The following is a 14320-nucleotide window of genomic DNA, read 5'->3' on the forward strand; positions in this document are numbered from 1 at the left end:
ATCGCTCCTGAGTACTTGGTCTGTGTATTCTGTTTCAAATAAATATGGTTGTGAAAAAAATCAATTGTAAAACAACAACAGTATTTCAAAATGTATTACTTACAGTTGTGGGTTTTCTCCTCCGCCATTGATGCGAACCTGGTTCGAACTGAATTCTGGGCTATGGCCCGTATCAAGTCCGCACAAGTCACCTCTCCATGCATCCTCGGTAAAAGGGGCAGATCAAGAACACATCCGGGGATTTGAACTGGACTTGGCTAGATGTGAACTTTGAATTGGAACAGTACTTGGGCAGCAACTGATGACATTTCTCAAGTCCACAAGAACACAAGTACAGACAAGTACCCATATTGAGAAACGGCTTTTGACTCTTTGACCACGCACAAGGTTTATCAGCAAATCCATGTCTTCTTCTCCGTTTTAAGAGTTGGTGGTCTGGCATGTATACTACATCGGTTTCGTGTGGACACGGATATTTCTTGAGACGAGGGAAAAAAAGTTCGGGTGTAAGCTCCGTCTCCGTGTGGACGGGGCCGAAGAAGTAACGGGTACTTACGGTTATGGATAGAAATGTAGCGGAGTAAAGAGTACAATATGTGCCTCTCAAATGTACTTGAGTAAAGTCATGAATACTCCCCAAAAATTATACTCGAGTAAAGTACAGATCCCTCAAAATTGTACTTAAGAACTGTACTCAAGTAAATGTACTCCGTTACTGTAATATATTGCCATAGTTCAATTCCATAACATGCCAATTACATGTGATACCAATTTACGTGTTCGCACATACATAAGTTCTTGCAAATTTTTTTTGTTAATTCTTTTTGCCTTGATAATAGAAAATATGAGTTATCTCAAAAATGAGATATGAGCTACAAAATGACCAGATCCTGCCATTAGCTATATAGAAGACATATCTTGTATGTATAGGGCTATATGTGGATATGAAGAAGCAATACAGGAGACCTATATATGCACATAAATGCACCTCAAGTTTGCCTATATGTGGCATATATGCAGCATATATATATATTATCATGTATGTGCATATATGCAGCATATATGTGCATATATACTGCATATAGGTTTCATATATTCACATATATCCACACATAGGTTATTTCCATGTGGGTACAAATTCAGTTGACGCGGGAACTTGACATAACAAAGCCTTAATATTTATTTTTCTTCTGACACACGACTATAAAACACTTCTATATATCCACTCAAAACATCGTATATGCTGTATGTTTTATCGATAAAATGAACTAATAAATAACATTTATTTAGTGTCTCTTACCTGACTCAAGAACTTGACAAGATGTTTCTCCCGTAAAGTCACTCAGGCTCGTGCACGTGCAGAATGATCTCAGTGTTGGCTGGATTAGTTTTTATTAATTTAGTCAACATTAGCATAACTCACTGTTGACTGGATTTGAAAATAACAATTCATTCAATGTTTTTTACATCTATTTGTATAGACTTAATATAATCTCTCAACTGCCCCTTCATTGGATTGTTTACTGTGTGGGTTACTAACATTCTTTAACAGATTTTCTTTTGTGTTCAACAAAAGAGAGAGACTCATTCAGAAAGAGAAAAGAGTGTCAGGGATATAGTCACACAAAACATGCATAGGTTACAAATAAATGTCATGGTGATGTAGTTTTCCTGCTAGAAAACATTAAAAACAGCATTCACCTGGTAGATGTGTGTTGAATGAAAAACAAATAAATAAATAAAAATCAAGTAAAATAAATATAAATAACTCTTAAATGTCAATCACACGTCTGTCATCTTCACGTTGAACGATCCGCTCTGGTTTCTCTAACTCTGTCAAATCCTTGAGAGGGAGTGAAAGGTGACGAGTAGAGATTGGTAGCTGCATGGCTGGACTGGCCATTGGGCATACCGGGCATTTGCCCGGTGGGCCGACGTGCTTTTTGGGCCGATATATCTCATACTCATACTTAATAATTTTTAAAAAAATCCTTTTTTAAAAAAACACAATTTTTTTTTTTTTTTTAACCGGCCCATAAAATTTGTACATCGGCGGCCCATTCGTTTTTTTTGTTTTGCTTAATTGGCGGCGCTGGGTTTGTGCCGGTGTAATGCATTGGTCAAAGTCAGTGTTAGTTTTTTTTTCTGACAGACCAGCCCATGAAACACGTAGATCAGCGGCCCATTGGCTCTTTTCTTGATTGACACTGGGCTGGCCCAATCACAACTTTAAACGAGTGAGCGAGCGGCAGCAGTGTCAGTGTGTATCTGTAAAAAAAGATTGAGAAGAAACGCAAGGAATGTGCAGATAAATAGCGTGAAAAAATAGAACCAGGCCCTTAAAGCAGACACTGTAAACTGTGTCAAAATATATGTTTTCTGACCTTCATCAGCTCCTGTGGCAGATGATGATAGTGAGGATGGAGGATCAGGAGAGAGATGAGAAAGTGTAGAGCCTGCGGTAAGCATAACTACTTTCAAAACACTTAGGCCATGTCATGAGTGTAGATTATTTCCACATCTGCATAGTTGACGATTACCGCAATTCACTAGAAATTTAATAAGAGGCGTTTGTAAACCATGTTTTCCGCCAAAATAAAAGCTTGATGCAGTTTGTGTCAAAATAAAAGATCATGTGCTTATCTCTTTCAAGTATAGAAATTGGTACAACTAATTAAGAAAGGTTCCTTTATTTTTTTGTGCATTTGTTTTACAAAATATGGCTATTACTGTCATTGGATTAATATTATAACTATTTATAGGTGTAATGTAAATAGACACTGTAACTAAAAGAGGTTTGAATTTTTCTTTGTTTAATTTGCACACTGAATATGGGTTGGAGCTTTTAATTTTGAACTCTCAAAGTGCACCAGATTAATGAATTTAACATTAAAATGCACAAAATTTTCTCACAGGGGGGCATGCCCCCGAACCCCCCTACAAGGACCGAGGACACGCCACCATAGTTTTAACAAAAATCCTGTAAGAAACACTGGTATTGCTATGCCAGAGCCGCTTATAGCTTGTTTTAGGATATTCACTCATTACATGGCATTAGGGGTTTTAATGAATAGGAGTTGGTATGCATGTAATTACGGGCGTGCAAAGATGGGTGGTGTTTATGATCATCTAGTGGGCCGGTCTGGGCAAAAATGCCCGGGCCGATTTTTTGTCCCAGTCCAGCCCTGGGTAGCTGCTGTCTCATGAAACCCCAGCCAGAGCTCTTTCCCTTTGGACACAGTATTACAGTCATTTTACAATCAAAATCATGATCAGCATGCTCATGCTGTCACACGCAGTGTTCAAATACAAACATTACACTCTCACGATCACATCTGTTGGGGTTTGGTGGAAAAACAAACTGAGATTTAATATATTTAAGGAAAGTCCTTACCTTGGCCGTTGGTCTGTGCACAACACACATTCATCATTCCTGTCTTTCATTATTATAGACAACAATGCAATTACCAATTATTATAGACAGCCGCTTGATTTTATTCCTGAATTGAATAAAAGGCTTCTTTATTAACACAATGACTTACTTTCATAATTTAAGCATCATTTCATTGATTAATTTCGTTCATATTTCTGTATTAAAAATGTTGTATAAAACAACCTCATTTCATTATACATTTGTGATTGCTGTGTAAATGCACCTTCAGCCGTCTGATCAGCATTAAACTGTAAAAACATCTAAAATCATCTTCAGACGCAGCTTCTATATCTCTGAATACTGATTTAATTGGTAAGAGTTTAACATTAAAGATGACACACAAAAGGTAAAAATAATAATAAATAAATAAACTGAAAATCTGTTGTGCCTTATGGGAAAGTTCACTTCTGACACTGATGACACTGGCTTATTGTTCAAAGTGTTATTTCAGGGTTTGGATATGTTCTTATAACTCAAACAAGTTCACCTTCAAATCATGACGTCAAATTCACATTTCACTAAATTCAATCACTGAAACAAGCATTTTGATGAACAAATAGTCCCATGCCAGTGGGATAACAACATATGATTTCATGAATTTCTAGAAAGTGCTCTATTAATTAAAAGAATAAAAAAATAAAAAATCATAATTAATAAAACCCTTCATATCTGTCATATTATTTAAGTTCCTCCTTTGTCTAAAACGCAGTGTAGTCTAACACAAAATTAAGACTGTATGTTCAAATAAATTGATAGTGGTCTGTGCTTCACTACAATACATTCTCCCCGCGCTGCAGTGTGTTGTGCAGCTTTGTCACACAGATCTTGATAGTTAGCTTTAGATCAGACCGTGTGCTAAAGCACCAAAGGCTCTGCCTCAGTACAGTTAAACCATTCATAATCTTATAATTATAATTTAATATAATAACATAATTATGAAATGTGCCATTTTTCAGATTTTAATTAAAAAAAACGTATTATTGGAAGATTCCCTGATTTTCAGACACAAAAGTCAGTTTTAGCTCCATCAGAAAGAAATGAGAACAAACAGCAAAACCACTGAATCGTTTGCAAAGTTAAATGAATCAGATTTTTAAACGACTCAACACACCCATTAAGACAGTCACTTGCTGCCACCTACTGGTGGTTGTAGTATCATATTTAAAAAAGTGTAACGAGTCCAATGAAGGTGAACGTTGTGAGAACCCAAGTGCAGTTTATTTACAGAGTGATCCAAAGTCCAAACAATAAACATACAATAAACAAAGACTTGACTTAAACAAACTTGACTAGACATAAACAGACTAGACTCAGCGACAGCAGGTTACAACATTAATACATGACAAGGGACAGAGGCAAGAACATGACTACTTATAACAGACAATGAGGGTCACATGACATGAACAAACCAATGAGCAAACAGATAATCACATGACAAGACAATAAACCAATCAGAACACGACACATCCGCAAGACAGAGATACATGAGGGCAAGGGAAGTATGACAAACAGCAAGAAACAAACTACAAAATAAGAGACATGAAAACAAGAACATGAAACAAAACCCAAACACCTCATTACAAAAAGTATCTTATTTCATTTTTGCAATCATTAAATATTTCTATATTACAATGTTATTTTTAAACATAACATTTATGCACAATCCATCTATGAACTTAGTTGATAGTAATTTCATTTAATTGTTAATAGCCAGCATGTCTTTTTATTTGATTGATTATTATTATTATTATGAATAAACAAATAAAAGTAAACCCTGTGCAGTTTAAAACAATACCTTATTCTTATCTGTACGATCAAAAATGATCAAAGTATTTTTAGTTCTGTTCGCAGTCATCAAGAAAATACGTGACAGACCGCACTGATGCTTCAACCCCAGGGGGTTAATGTCCAGGTGACACTCTTGTTCAGGACATGTTGTTTTGATTCAGTTGTTTGGAGCTTGTGGAGTTTCCACTGTCAAATACTGTACAATAAAGAGAAAGATAAAATACACTAAGATCTGCTTTAATACAAGATGATAAATGAAAGCATTGACTCAATAACTTACAGTAGTTTCTTCAGTTTACAGTGTGGATCCTCCAGTAGAGCAGAGAGCAGCTTCACTCCTGAGTCTCCTGGTTTATTACGTCTCAGATCCAGTTCTGTCGGGTGTGAGGGGTTTGATCTCAGAGCTGAAATCAGAGCAGCACAGCCTTCCTCTCCAATACCACATCTCCACAGCCTGCAGAGAGAGAAGAACATAAATGATCTCTGAGACTGTGTTTAAGTTTTAGAGTAAGAGTGTGTTTGTATGAGCTCTACTTTTTCTACACACCAGGATCAGTGCGATAGAGATTATAACTTGCCAGCAGCTAAAACATTAATTTAAATGCACTCTACTCACATGATTCATGATTGTGATGCTGAACTAGTTTATATTATATAGGTGATAATGTTAAAATAAAAGTAACTTTTTAATATAACTATGACATATATTTTACTTGCGGTTCGGTTCACTTAATTTGGATTGAGTTTAAATATTATTGTAGCTCTATGTTTAATCTGACTCTAATTTTCAAGTGATTATTAAATTTAGAATGTGTTTCTAATTAGTAACTAATCACAAATATTGGTTAAAATTAATTGAGGTATTTGATTATTCTGGACATCCTATTGATTTGTAAATTTTATGGGTCTTGCTTCTGGTCTCAGTTCCTTCCAGCTATTTTTAACTGTACAAAACAGCTTGTTCTGCTGCTTGATATTACAAATTGATGTGTCTTACAATATTATTTTAATTTATTATCTTAATTATGAACACACTGGTTTGTAGTGCAAACAGTTTTACCGTTTACTGCACATAGTAATTCTTCGCATTATTTCCCTATTTCAGCTAATGAACTAGAAGTCTCCCCCATTGCTTACTTCTTCGTTGAAGAATAAGGTGGATACTTTCAATTATTGATTCATCAAGGATCCGTTGTCACATTTGAGTCTCACACCGACCGGAGGTCGTGGATCTCACTTTTACAAACTCTTCGGTCTGAACTGAGTCAGATTCACTACAAGGTTAACTTATACCTTCATAAGAAGGTTAACTTAAATGCTCCGAACAAAAATGTAGTTTGTTAGTCACTTGAGCACAACTTGCTAAGTCAGTGCTAGACAGAAATCAAAAGGTCTCTGATGATGTTCCTGCTGCTCCATTCATCCATGAGCCTTTAGTCTGTTCTGTCCTGGACACAGATTTGAGGAAACATCAGCCTCCACATGATCTACTAGTCATGATGAGTTCAGGAGAGATCAGAATAAATCAAATCTAATGTTTTATTTATCAGGTAAGAATGTATCATGCTAACTACATAATTAAACAATAAGTATCCAATTTAGAGATAATAAATACATAACATCAGTTGCTCAAAGATGAATCTAAGAGTGAGAGCTGCAGACTTGACAGCAGAAAAAGTAGCATTTATTAAAGCTGTTCCTCTTATATAAATACTCCTCAAACAGATTAAAATGTTCAAGACTTGGTGCTACAGTATGTAGAAAAACACTACAGTGCTGGTTTTATACAAGGCTCTATCAAAATATTGCAATGAGTACATGTAAATCTGTTATTTATGGATTAGAGATAGATGGTCAATCCGTCATTTTTGTAATTAATTATCTGTATGTTTAGTGTAAAAGTTTGGACACACCTTCTCATTCAAAGAGTTTTCTTTATTTTCATGACTATGAAAATTGTAGAGTCACACTGAAGGCATCAAGGGCTATTTGACCAAGAAGGAGAGTGATGACCTGGCCTCCACAGTCACCGGACCTGAACCCAATCGAGATGGTTTAAGGGTGAGCTGGACCGCAGACAGAAGGCAAAAGGGCCAACAAGTGCTAAGCATCTCTCGGGGAACTCCTTCAAGACTGTTGGAAGACCATTTCAGGTGACTTCCTCTTGAAGCTCATCAAGAGAATGCCAAGAGTGTGCAAAGCAGTTATCAAAGCAAAAGGTGGCTACTTTGAAGAACCTAGAATATGACATATTTTCAGTTGTTTCACACTTTTTTAGTATGTATATAATTCCATATATAATTCCACATGTGTTAATTCATAGTTTTGATGCCTTCAGTGTGAATCTACAATTTTCATAGTCATGAAAATAAAGAAAACTCTTTGAATTAGAAGGTGTGTCCAAACTTTTGGTCTGTACTGTATATATACAATATATTCCTAACCTGTATGAGCTTCTTTCTCCTGTGAAACACAAACAATTTATAATTTGAATATTGTTGGTAACCAAAGTTTGGGCACCATTGCTTTCCATTGAGTGGACACAAACATTTCTCAAAATATCTTCAGAAATATTTTTCCACAAATAAAGTCATAATGTTTTGAAATGCCTTGAAGAAAAGTAAAGTGATGACAGAGTTTTAATATTTGGGTGAACTATCCCTTTAACGTGAAATGTTTTTGTTTGGCAGTATTTTCACACAGTTTGTTGTGTTCAGTAATATAATAACACTCACTGTAGTTTCTTCAGTTTACAGTGTGGATCCTCCAGTAGAGCAGAGAGCAGCTTCACTCCTGAGTCTCCTGGTTTATTACAGCTCAGATCCAGTTCTGTCAGGTGTGAGGGGTTTGGTCTCAGAGCTGAAATCAGAGCAGCACAGCCTTCCTCTCCAATACTGCAGTTAATCAGCCTGACGAGAGTGAAGAACATGAATGGTCTCTGAGACTGTGTTTAAGTTTTAGGTTGAGAGTGTGTTTGTATGAGCTCTACTTTTTCTATACACAGGATCTGCGCTATAGAGATTTTAACTTGTCAGCACAAGCACAAGCTATGAAACTAATAGAAATGCACTCTACTCACATGATTCACAATAATGAACTAGTTTTTGGCTCTCTGAACTTACTAGACTGATTTGTTTTTACAGAAGTATGAGAAATAGAGCCCGACCGATATGGATTTTTTTGGGCCGATGCCGATGTCGATATTAACTCGAAAAGAGCCGATTTATAAGCCGATATTTTGATTTTAAAAATAAACTGGATATTAGACCCATTTCCTATAAACTGCACTTACACAACATTCAATAGCAAAATATCTGCCTGTTCTATGTATGTGGGCTGTATAAACCATTTTCCAGAAGGGATTATGTTAAAAAAAAGCCTTAGATTACAGTCTCAATGAATAAACAATTGCACATCAAAAGTATATATTTTTTAATGATCAAAAAACAGTCTGGTTTTAAACATTTAACACTTTTACTTTCTTCCAGTTGAAGCTGGTTTTAACAGTCTGTGTGTGTACTGTAAATAAATTATAATACTAAAGTTAAAGTATTTGCAGTAGTCCCACACTTTGCTGCTACATCATTCACCTTTTTCAGCCATCTGTAGGCAGAAAGAGAGACATAGAAAGAATAAGCATGTGTATTAATAATATCACCATGTATCATTACTCATGTCATCATTAGAATTATAATAATAATAAACTGGGATCTCCTACATAGGCAAAAATGAGAAATATATATATATTTGTATTTTTCAAGCAATAGGTATTACCTATTACCTACTTATATTTAACAATATTATTACAACATTTTCCTGTTATGTCTGTAAAGTTGCTTTGAAACAATATGTAAAAAAGAAAAAAAGCGCTTGTTCAGCTCACATTTATTTACATGTCCCCTCTGGTTTAATCATTTCTGACGCAGCTACTGTAGTTACTGTAACTACACTATATTTGCTCTCACAGACACATTCACAACGGACCCGTATATCTTCTCTTCTCTTTGTGCAGTCTGAATCAAAACATCGTCATGCGCTGGCGAATGTAAAGTTATCCTACTGTTACCGGAAGATTACGGAATCAATTCGAAGTTGAATGGTTAACGTTAGTGTCATGAACACACCGCTGTCAATTTTGAGAAGAACCACCTTCAAACAAGTTAATAGCAAGCATTTAAGGGGCCTGCTAAAAAAAAGGAAGCTATATTAGCGTTAGAGTAACGTAACAGTTGTTGTTTTTTCGAGGCACGCTGTACATAACTTCTAGTCATTGACTACACGCGCCCCCCTGCCACAGTTACGCGGTCATTATGTGGGAAACACACTGCAGATATATTTAGAATAAGTTAAACGCTAACGTTATAGTTTGACCTCTTATTAACGTTCGCGCTCTTCCACTGATAAACATGGTATTAGCTTTGTTGCTAATCTAATATAGCAATGCATTAGCGGCTGTAAGTGATGTTATAGAATATTTAGAAGTGATAATGATAGGACCGTTAGCTAGAACTACCACACTGTTTTTATATACAGTGTATGAACTAAATCTACAATCATTTCACATGACGAACGACAGACTCACCGTCAAAAGAGTACACCTCTGTGGCTTGGCTGATCGGTTTCTTCTGTAGTGGATTTCTGGCGCTGTTGTCAGCTGGGGAGTTGCAGACCTCCCTCTGGTGGGCAAACTATGCAACACTCATAACATGAGTGAAGCATGAGACTCTGTTTCTCATGTTTCATTGGCAGTTATAAACGCCGATGCCGATTTAAAGTGTAACTAAACCCCTGCTCAGAGCCTGACTCCACCCACTGACAATATTTGAAAAATGCTAAAAAGTGGGCAGATCACAGCGGAGATAGAGGGGATGAACCTAGGGCGGGGCTGAGCGAGTGCGGCGTGATCCTGAGACTCGCAGTGACGGATTGATTGACAGCTGCTGTCAGAGACACTAAAATGGAGAGTGACTGTAATGACGCAGGTAGCTTTGCAACAGAGCGATCATTTGAAGTAGAGGACTTTTCTCCCCCACTTTCACCTGAAGTGGAGGGTGTCGAGGTGTCTGTTCATATCAATTCGAGCCGCTGGCTCAAACTGCGGTCTTAACTCCCTTACCGCGTTGCTTTTCAGCGCGAGCTGTGTGGAGAAGCCCAGAGAAGTCTGCTGGTAAACTATGCAGTCCAGCAGAGCTGTTGGAACCAGCAACACTACACCTACGTACCATCCTGACCACTGTACTAAATACAGATAAATCTACGCTAACTTGAAGATCTAAATAATTATACAATTGCTATGGTGAAAGATGCCATAATAGTCTATTCTGGTCGTTACCAATACTCGCAATTCCAGCTCCTGACTCACTACAGTGATTTTGATGGTTTTATACTGCCAAGGGCATGGTAGCTCGTACCAAGGGGCATGGTGAGCTGGAAACTGCTTACGTCACCTGCCACCGCTTACGTCACTTGCCACCGCAACATCCAATAGGAAAAATCAACTGCAGTAGCCACCGTTCAACCTGAAGAGGGCAGCACTCAGACGTTTTTACACCATATATTGTAGAATTAAAACACTTTATACTCAAATGTCAAAAAAGTTACTCGAATCAATGGACAGCACTAATAAAGCCCCATTCTTATAGAACAGTAACTAAAAAAAGTTGGTTTAGGGTTTAGTTACTCTTTAAATGCAATTAGCTCATATCGGCCGATAATATCGGCCGGCCGATATATCGGTCGGGCTCTAATGAGAAATATTAAATATTACATAAAATAAGCATATTTTACATAAAATATGTTACTTTCAGGGCTAAATAAATAATAAAAAACACCAAAAACCACAAAAAATGCATAAATCTTTAGATTTTATGTTATTAAAGACAGTAATATGACATTTATTGAAAAAACAAATGGGGTCACAGCTGAGACCTTCGAAGGAGAAAATAAGGGCCGCTATGTGAAGGATGCTTGAGGGTAAAATAAACGTAATGAACAAATAAAATTAATTACATCTAATTAATTGCAATATTTTGATGTGTTTAATATCACAGATGCAGTGACTGCTAGAATCTAGAAGTGCTTCTCTCGTTACTGCACACCAGTGTTAGAGTACAATCAGCATAAAGACACGAGTCCCTCAGAGATTTCAGACAAAGGAATATTGAATGTAACTTCCACACGGATATAGAAATGTATAGAAAAATATGAGGTGGCAAGGATGGCCTTTTATCTCACACTCGAGGTTAAAGACTCACCAGTATGTGACAGTGATGTGACATACAGCCAAGTATGGTGACCCACACTCAGAATTTGTGCTCTGCATTTAACCCATCCAAAGTGCGCACACACAGCAGTGAACACACACACACACACACACACACACACACAGACACACACACACACACACACACAAAAAAGTGATGTCTATTTTCCAAATACACCTGCCCTCTCAACCTCCCCACAATCATGAACACCAGAGTAATATGTCATAGTTATACTGTAATGTTACTCTTAATATTTTAACATTATTGCATGTACAATACTACAAAAGATTTGAAGAATGATAATGATAAACTAACATTTTGGTGGGTTTGGTGACATATGAGTGTATAAAAATATAAAAATATCAATAGCCACTACGTGACTGTAATACTAATGGCTATATATAGTCTGAAATCAATAAACCATTGTTTATGTACGAGAGCATTTAGGTCGATAAAGCCAGATTTGCGGATTTTTCCTGAAGAATCACACCCCTGATCAATCTTTATCGACGGAGTCATCAATCAGTACAGGTAATTATAGACGGTTTCTTTCACATTATTTCTATAATTCACTAATCAAAAGAAGACATCGCAGTTTAATCCTTCGTGAAATATCTGAAATGTAGTTATTGAATGTTTTTATTGTTCACATATGTCTATGTGTTTGATTGATTTGTTTAACTTTATTAGTTGTTTTTACTAAAAAATATGGAAAACGCTGATAAAAAATACGAAAACACTGATAAACAAACTGTCGGCACGAAATTTAATGTGTTTAACGTTACATGAGGGAAAAGATTATACTAATATCTTAATTTTCTGGCAGCACGTGGCGTGTGATTAAGAGTCCGGAGTGAGGTTTGTGATTCCCCGGGGAGACGCTGAATTGAGCGCCGGTGACTAGGGATGTGCAACAGTGATCGAGTACTCGAGTACTCGACCGCGACAGCGATGATCGATCACGTAAACGATGATCGAAATTATTCTTATTTTTATTTTTTTTGATTGGTTATGGCAGCACGTTGGGCGGCGCCCTGATCTCTGATTGGTTAGCTTCCCACTTGATGCCTCAAAAGACGTAAGAAGACAGATAATCATGGCCTCAAAGTCACGTAGTGATAGCTGGCTTCCCTTTTAGAAGAACGATGAAAATACAGTTCAGGGTAAGCTGTGTAGCGCCAAGCTGTCACACAAATCTACAACAAATACAATGCGCTATCATCTAAAATGTGTCCATAAAATATCTGGCGATAACAGAGAGGCAACTCAGACGAGCATTGAATCACTTGCCGTAAGACCTAAATGCAGAGCAGGCAGAACCGAGAAGACGACAAAGCTATTCTCTGAAATGGTGGTGAAAGATTTGCTGCCCATTAGTTTCAAGGACAGAGAATGTTTACTTGTCCAGTGGTACCTGGCTGTTCCTGCAACATCTGTTCCAGCGGAGCGAATTTATTCCACTAAATGTGAACAGGCTGGGCACTCCGCTCTCATCGGAGCACGTAGACCGCCTTATCTTTTTGAATAGACATTTGAATGTTTCACCGGTCGTGGTAAATATAATATCCATTTTTTTAAAATAATTATTATTTTAGTTTTGAGTTTTAGCCATAGTTAAAATATCTAGGCTATTTGGTCTCTGTTTATACCTTATAATAGTTGTTTGGTTAAACTTGGTGAACTTTTTTCTTTATCTTTTAAAAACTACGTTTCACCGCTGGATCAAAATATGCTGCTAAAGTTATACTGGAAGACATGTTTTGTTAAAAAAAATGCAGTTGAATAAAGTCGCAAAAAAAGAAAAGTATCTTTGTGTGTTAATTTTCTAAATCACAGACAACTAATGAAATGGTCTTTATAAAATAAAAATGCACTGGATATATTTGTAGCCTAATTACATTAAACATATTCGTAGAGATGACGAAAATCAAAATTATTTGTTTGTCATAGTTTTTATCTTAAATATATTTTAAATCTTATTCATTTATTTAGCAATAATCAGTGATTTCCATGCTGTTAAGTAATATTTTGGTTGATCAGAAAGTGCAAATGGAATACAAAATATTAATTAAATATTAGAATACATAAAAAAATACATTTGTGTGCATAAAATGCAATTCATAAGGCTTCGAAAACGCGCAGCTGGTTTATGGAAAATAAAACTTAACTTAAAAATAAAACTTAATTACAACTATTACACTTAATAACGTAGATGAAAATATAGCACAAATCTACCATACCATTTATAATGAGAACTTTATAGGAATCTATAGTAAAATCTGTCCTTGCCCATCTTTCAGCGCGCTGTCATGAAAACGCATCAAGCTGGCGCGCGCGCTCTCTCTCTCTCTCTCTCTGTGTTTCACACCGGACGCCGAAGCGACGCGGAAGCGGCGCGGAACGGAGGCCGCTTCCTTTCGGCGCCCATGTTAACCTATGGTGTCGTTAAAAAGAAGGCAGGCACGCGCCGGACCGCGCGTGATTTTCCATTCCGCGTCGCTTCGGCGTCCGGTGTGAACCACGCATAAACTTAGCATCCTATTGTGCTGATACAAGTTGTAATGTTACGTCTGATATGTATCTCAGTTATCTGATTTATCATAGGATGTGTCATAGAATTAGCTTCCGTTTATTGGTATAGTACTCTTCACCTCAGGCAGATATTTCTTGTTCCTTTATTAATAACATTGCTTCATCATAATCTAACCTGTCCTAATCATGTGTTCATGTGTTCATGTTTTCATAGACAGATTTTCATGTCAGATTTTTATTTTTATTATTTTTATTTTCATAACAATCTTCAGATTTTTTGTCATTATATAGGCTACATTATGGC

General features: G+C 36.6%; 1 protein-coding gene across 4 annotated transcripts in view; it reads right to left on the reverse strand.

Annotated features, from left to right (window-relative positions):
* The window catches only part of LOC132160095 (NACHT, LRR and PYD domains-containing protein 12-like), a 164102-nt gene that overhangs the window by 109142 nt on the left and 40640 nt on the right, over window positions 1–14320 (reverse strand). The window contains exons 8-10 of one of the 4 annotated variants that reach the window (XM_059569811.1): window positions 7957–8130; window positions 5502–5675; window positions 4538–5417 (exon numbers count right to left, since the gene is read on the reverse strand). In XM_059569811.1, coding sequence (XP_059425794.1) covers window positions 5411–5417; window positions 5502–5675; window positions 7957–8130 — 355 coding nt within the window. In that variant the 3' untranslated portion in view covers window positions 4538–5410. Of the gene's footprint in view, window positions 1–4537; window positions 5418–5501; window positions 5676–7956; window positions 8131–14320 lie in introns of those variants that run through there. The other 3 variants (XM_059569813.1, XM_059569812.1, XM_059569810.1) reach the window with 3 other exon arrangements.

Source organism: Carassius carassius, chromosome 16 (assembly GCF_963082965.1).
Source record: "Carassius carassius chromosome 16, fCarCar2.1, whole genome shotgun sequence".
NCBI classification, from domain to species: Eukaryota; Metazoa; Chordata; class Actinopteri; order Cypriniformes; family Cyprinidae; genus Carassius; species Carassius carassius.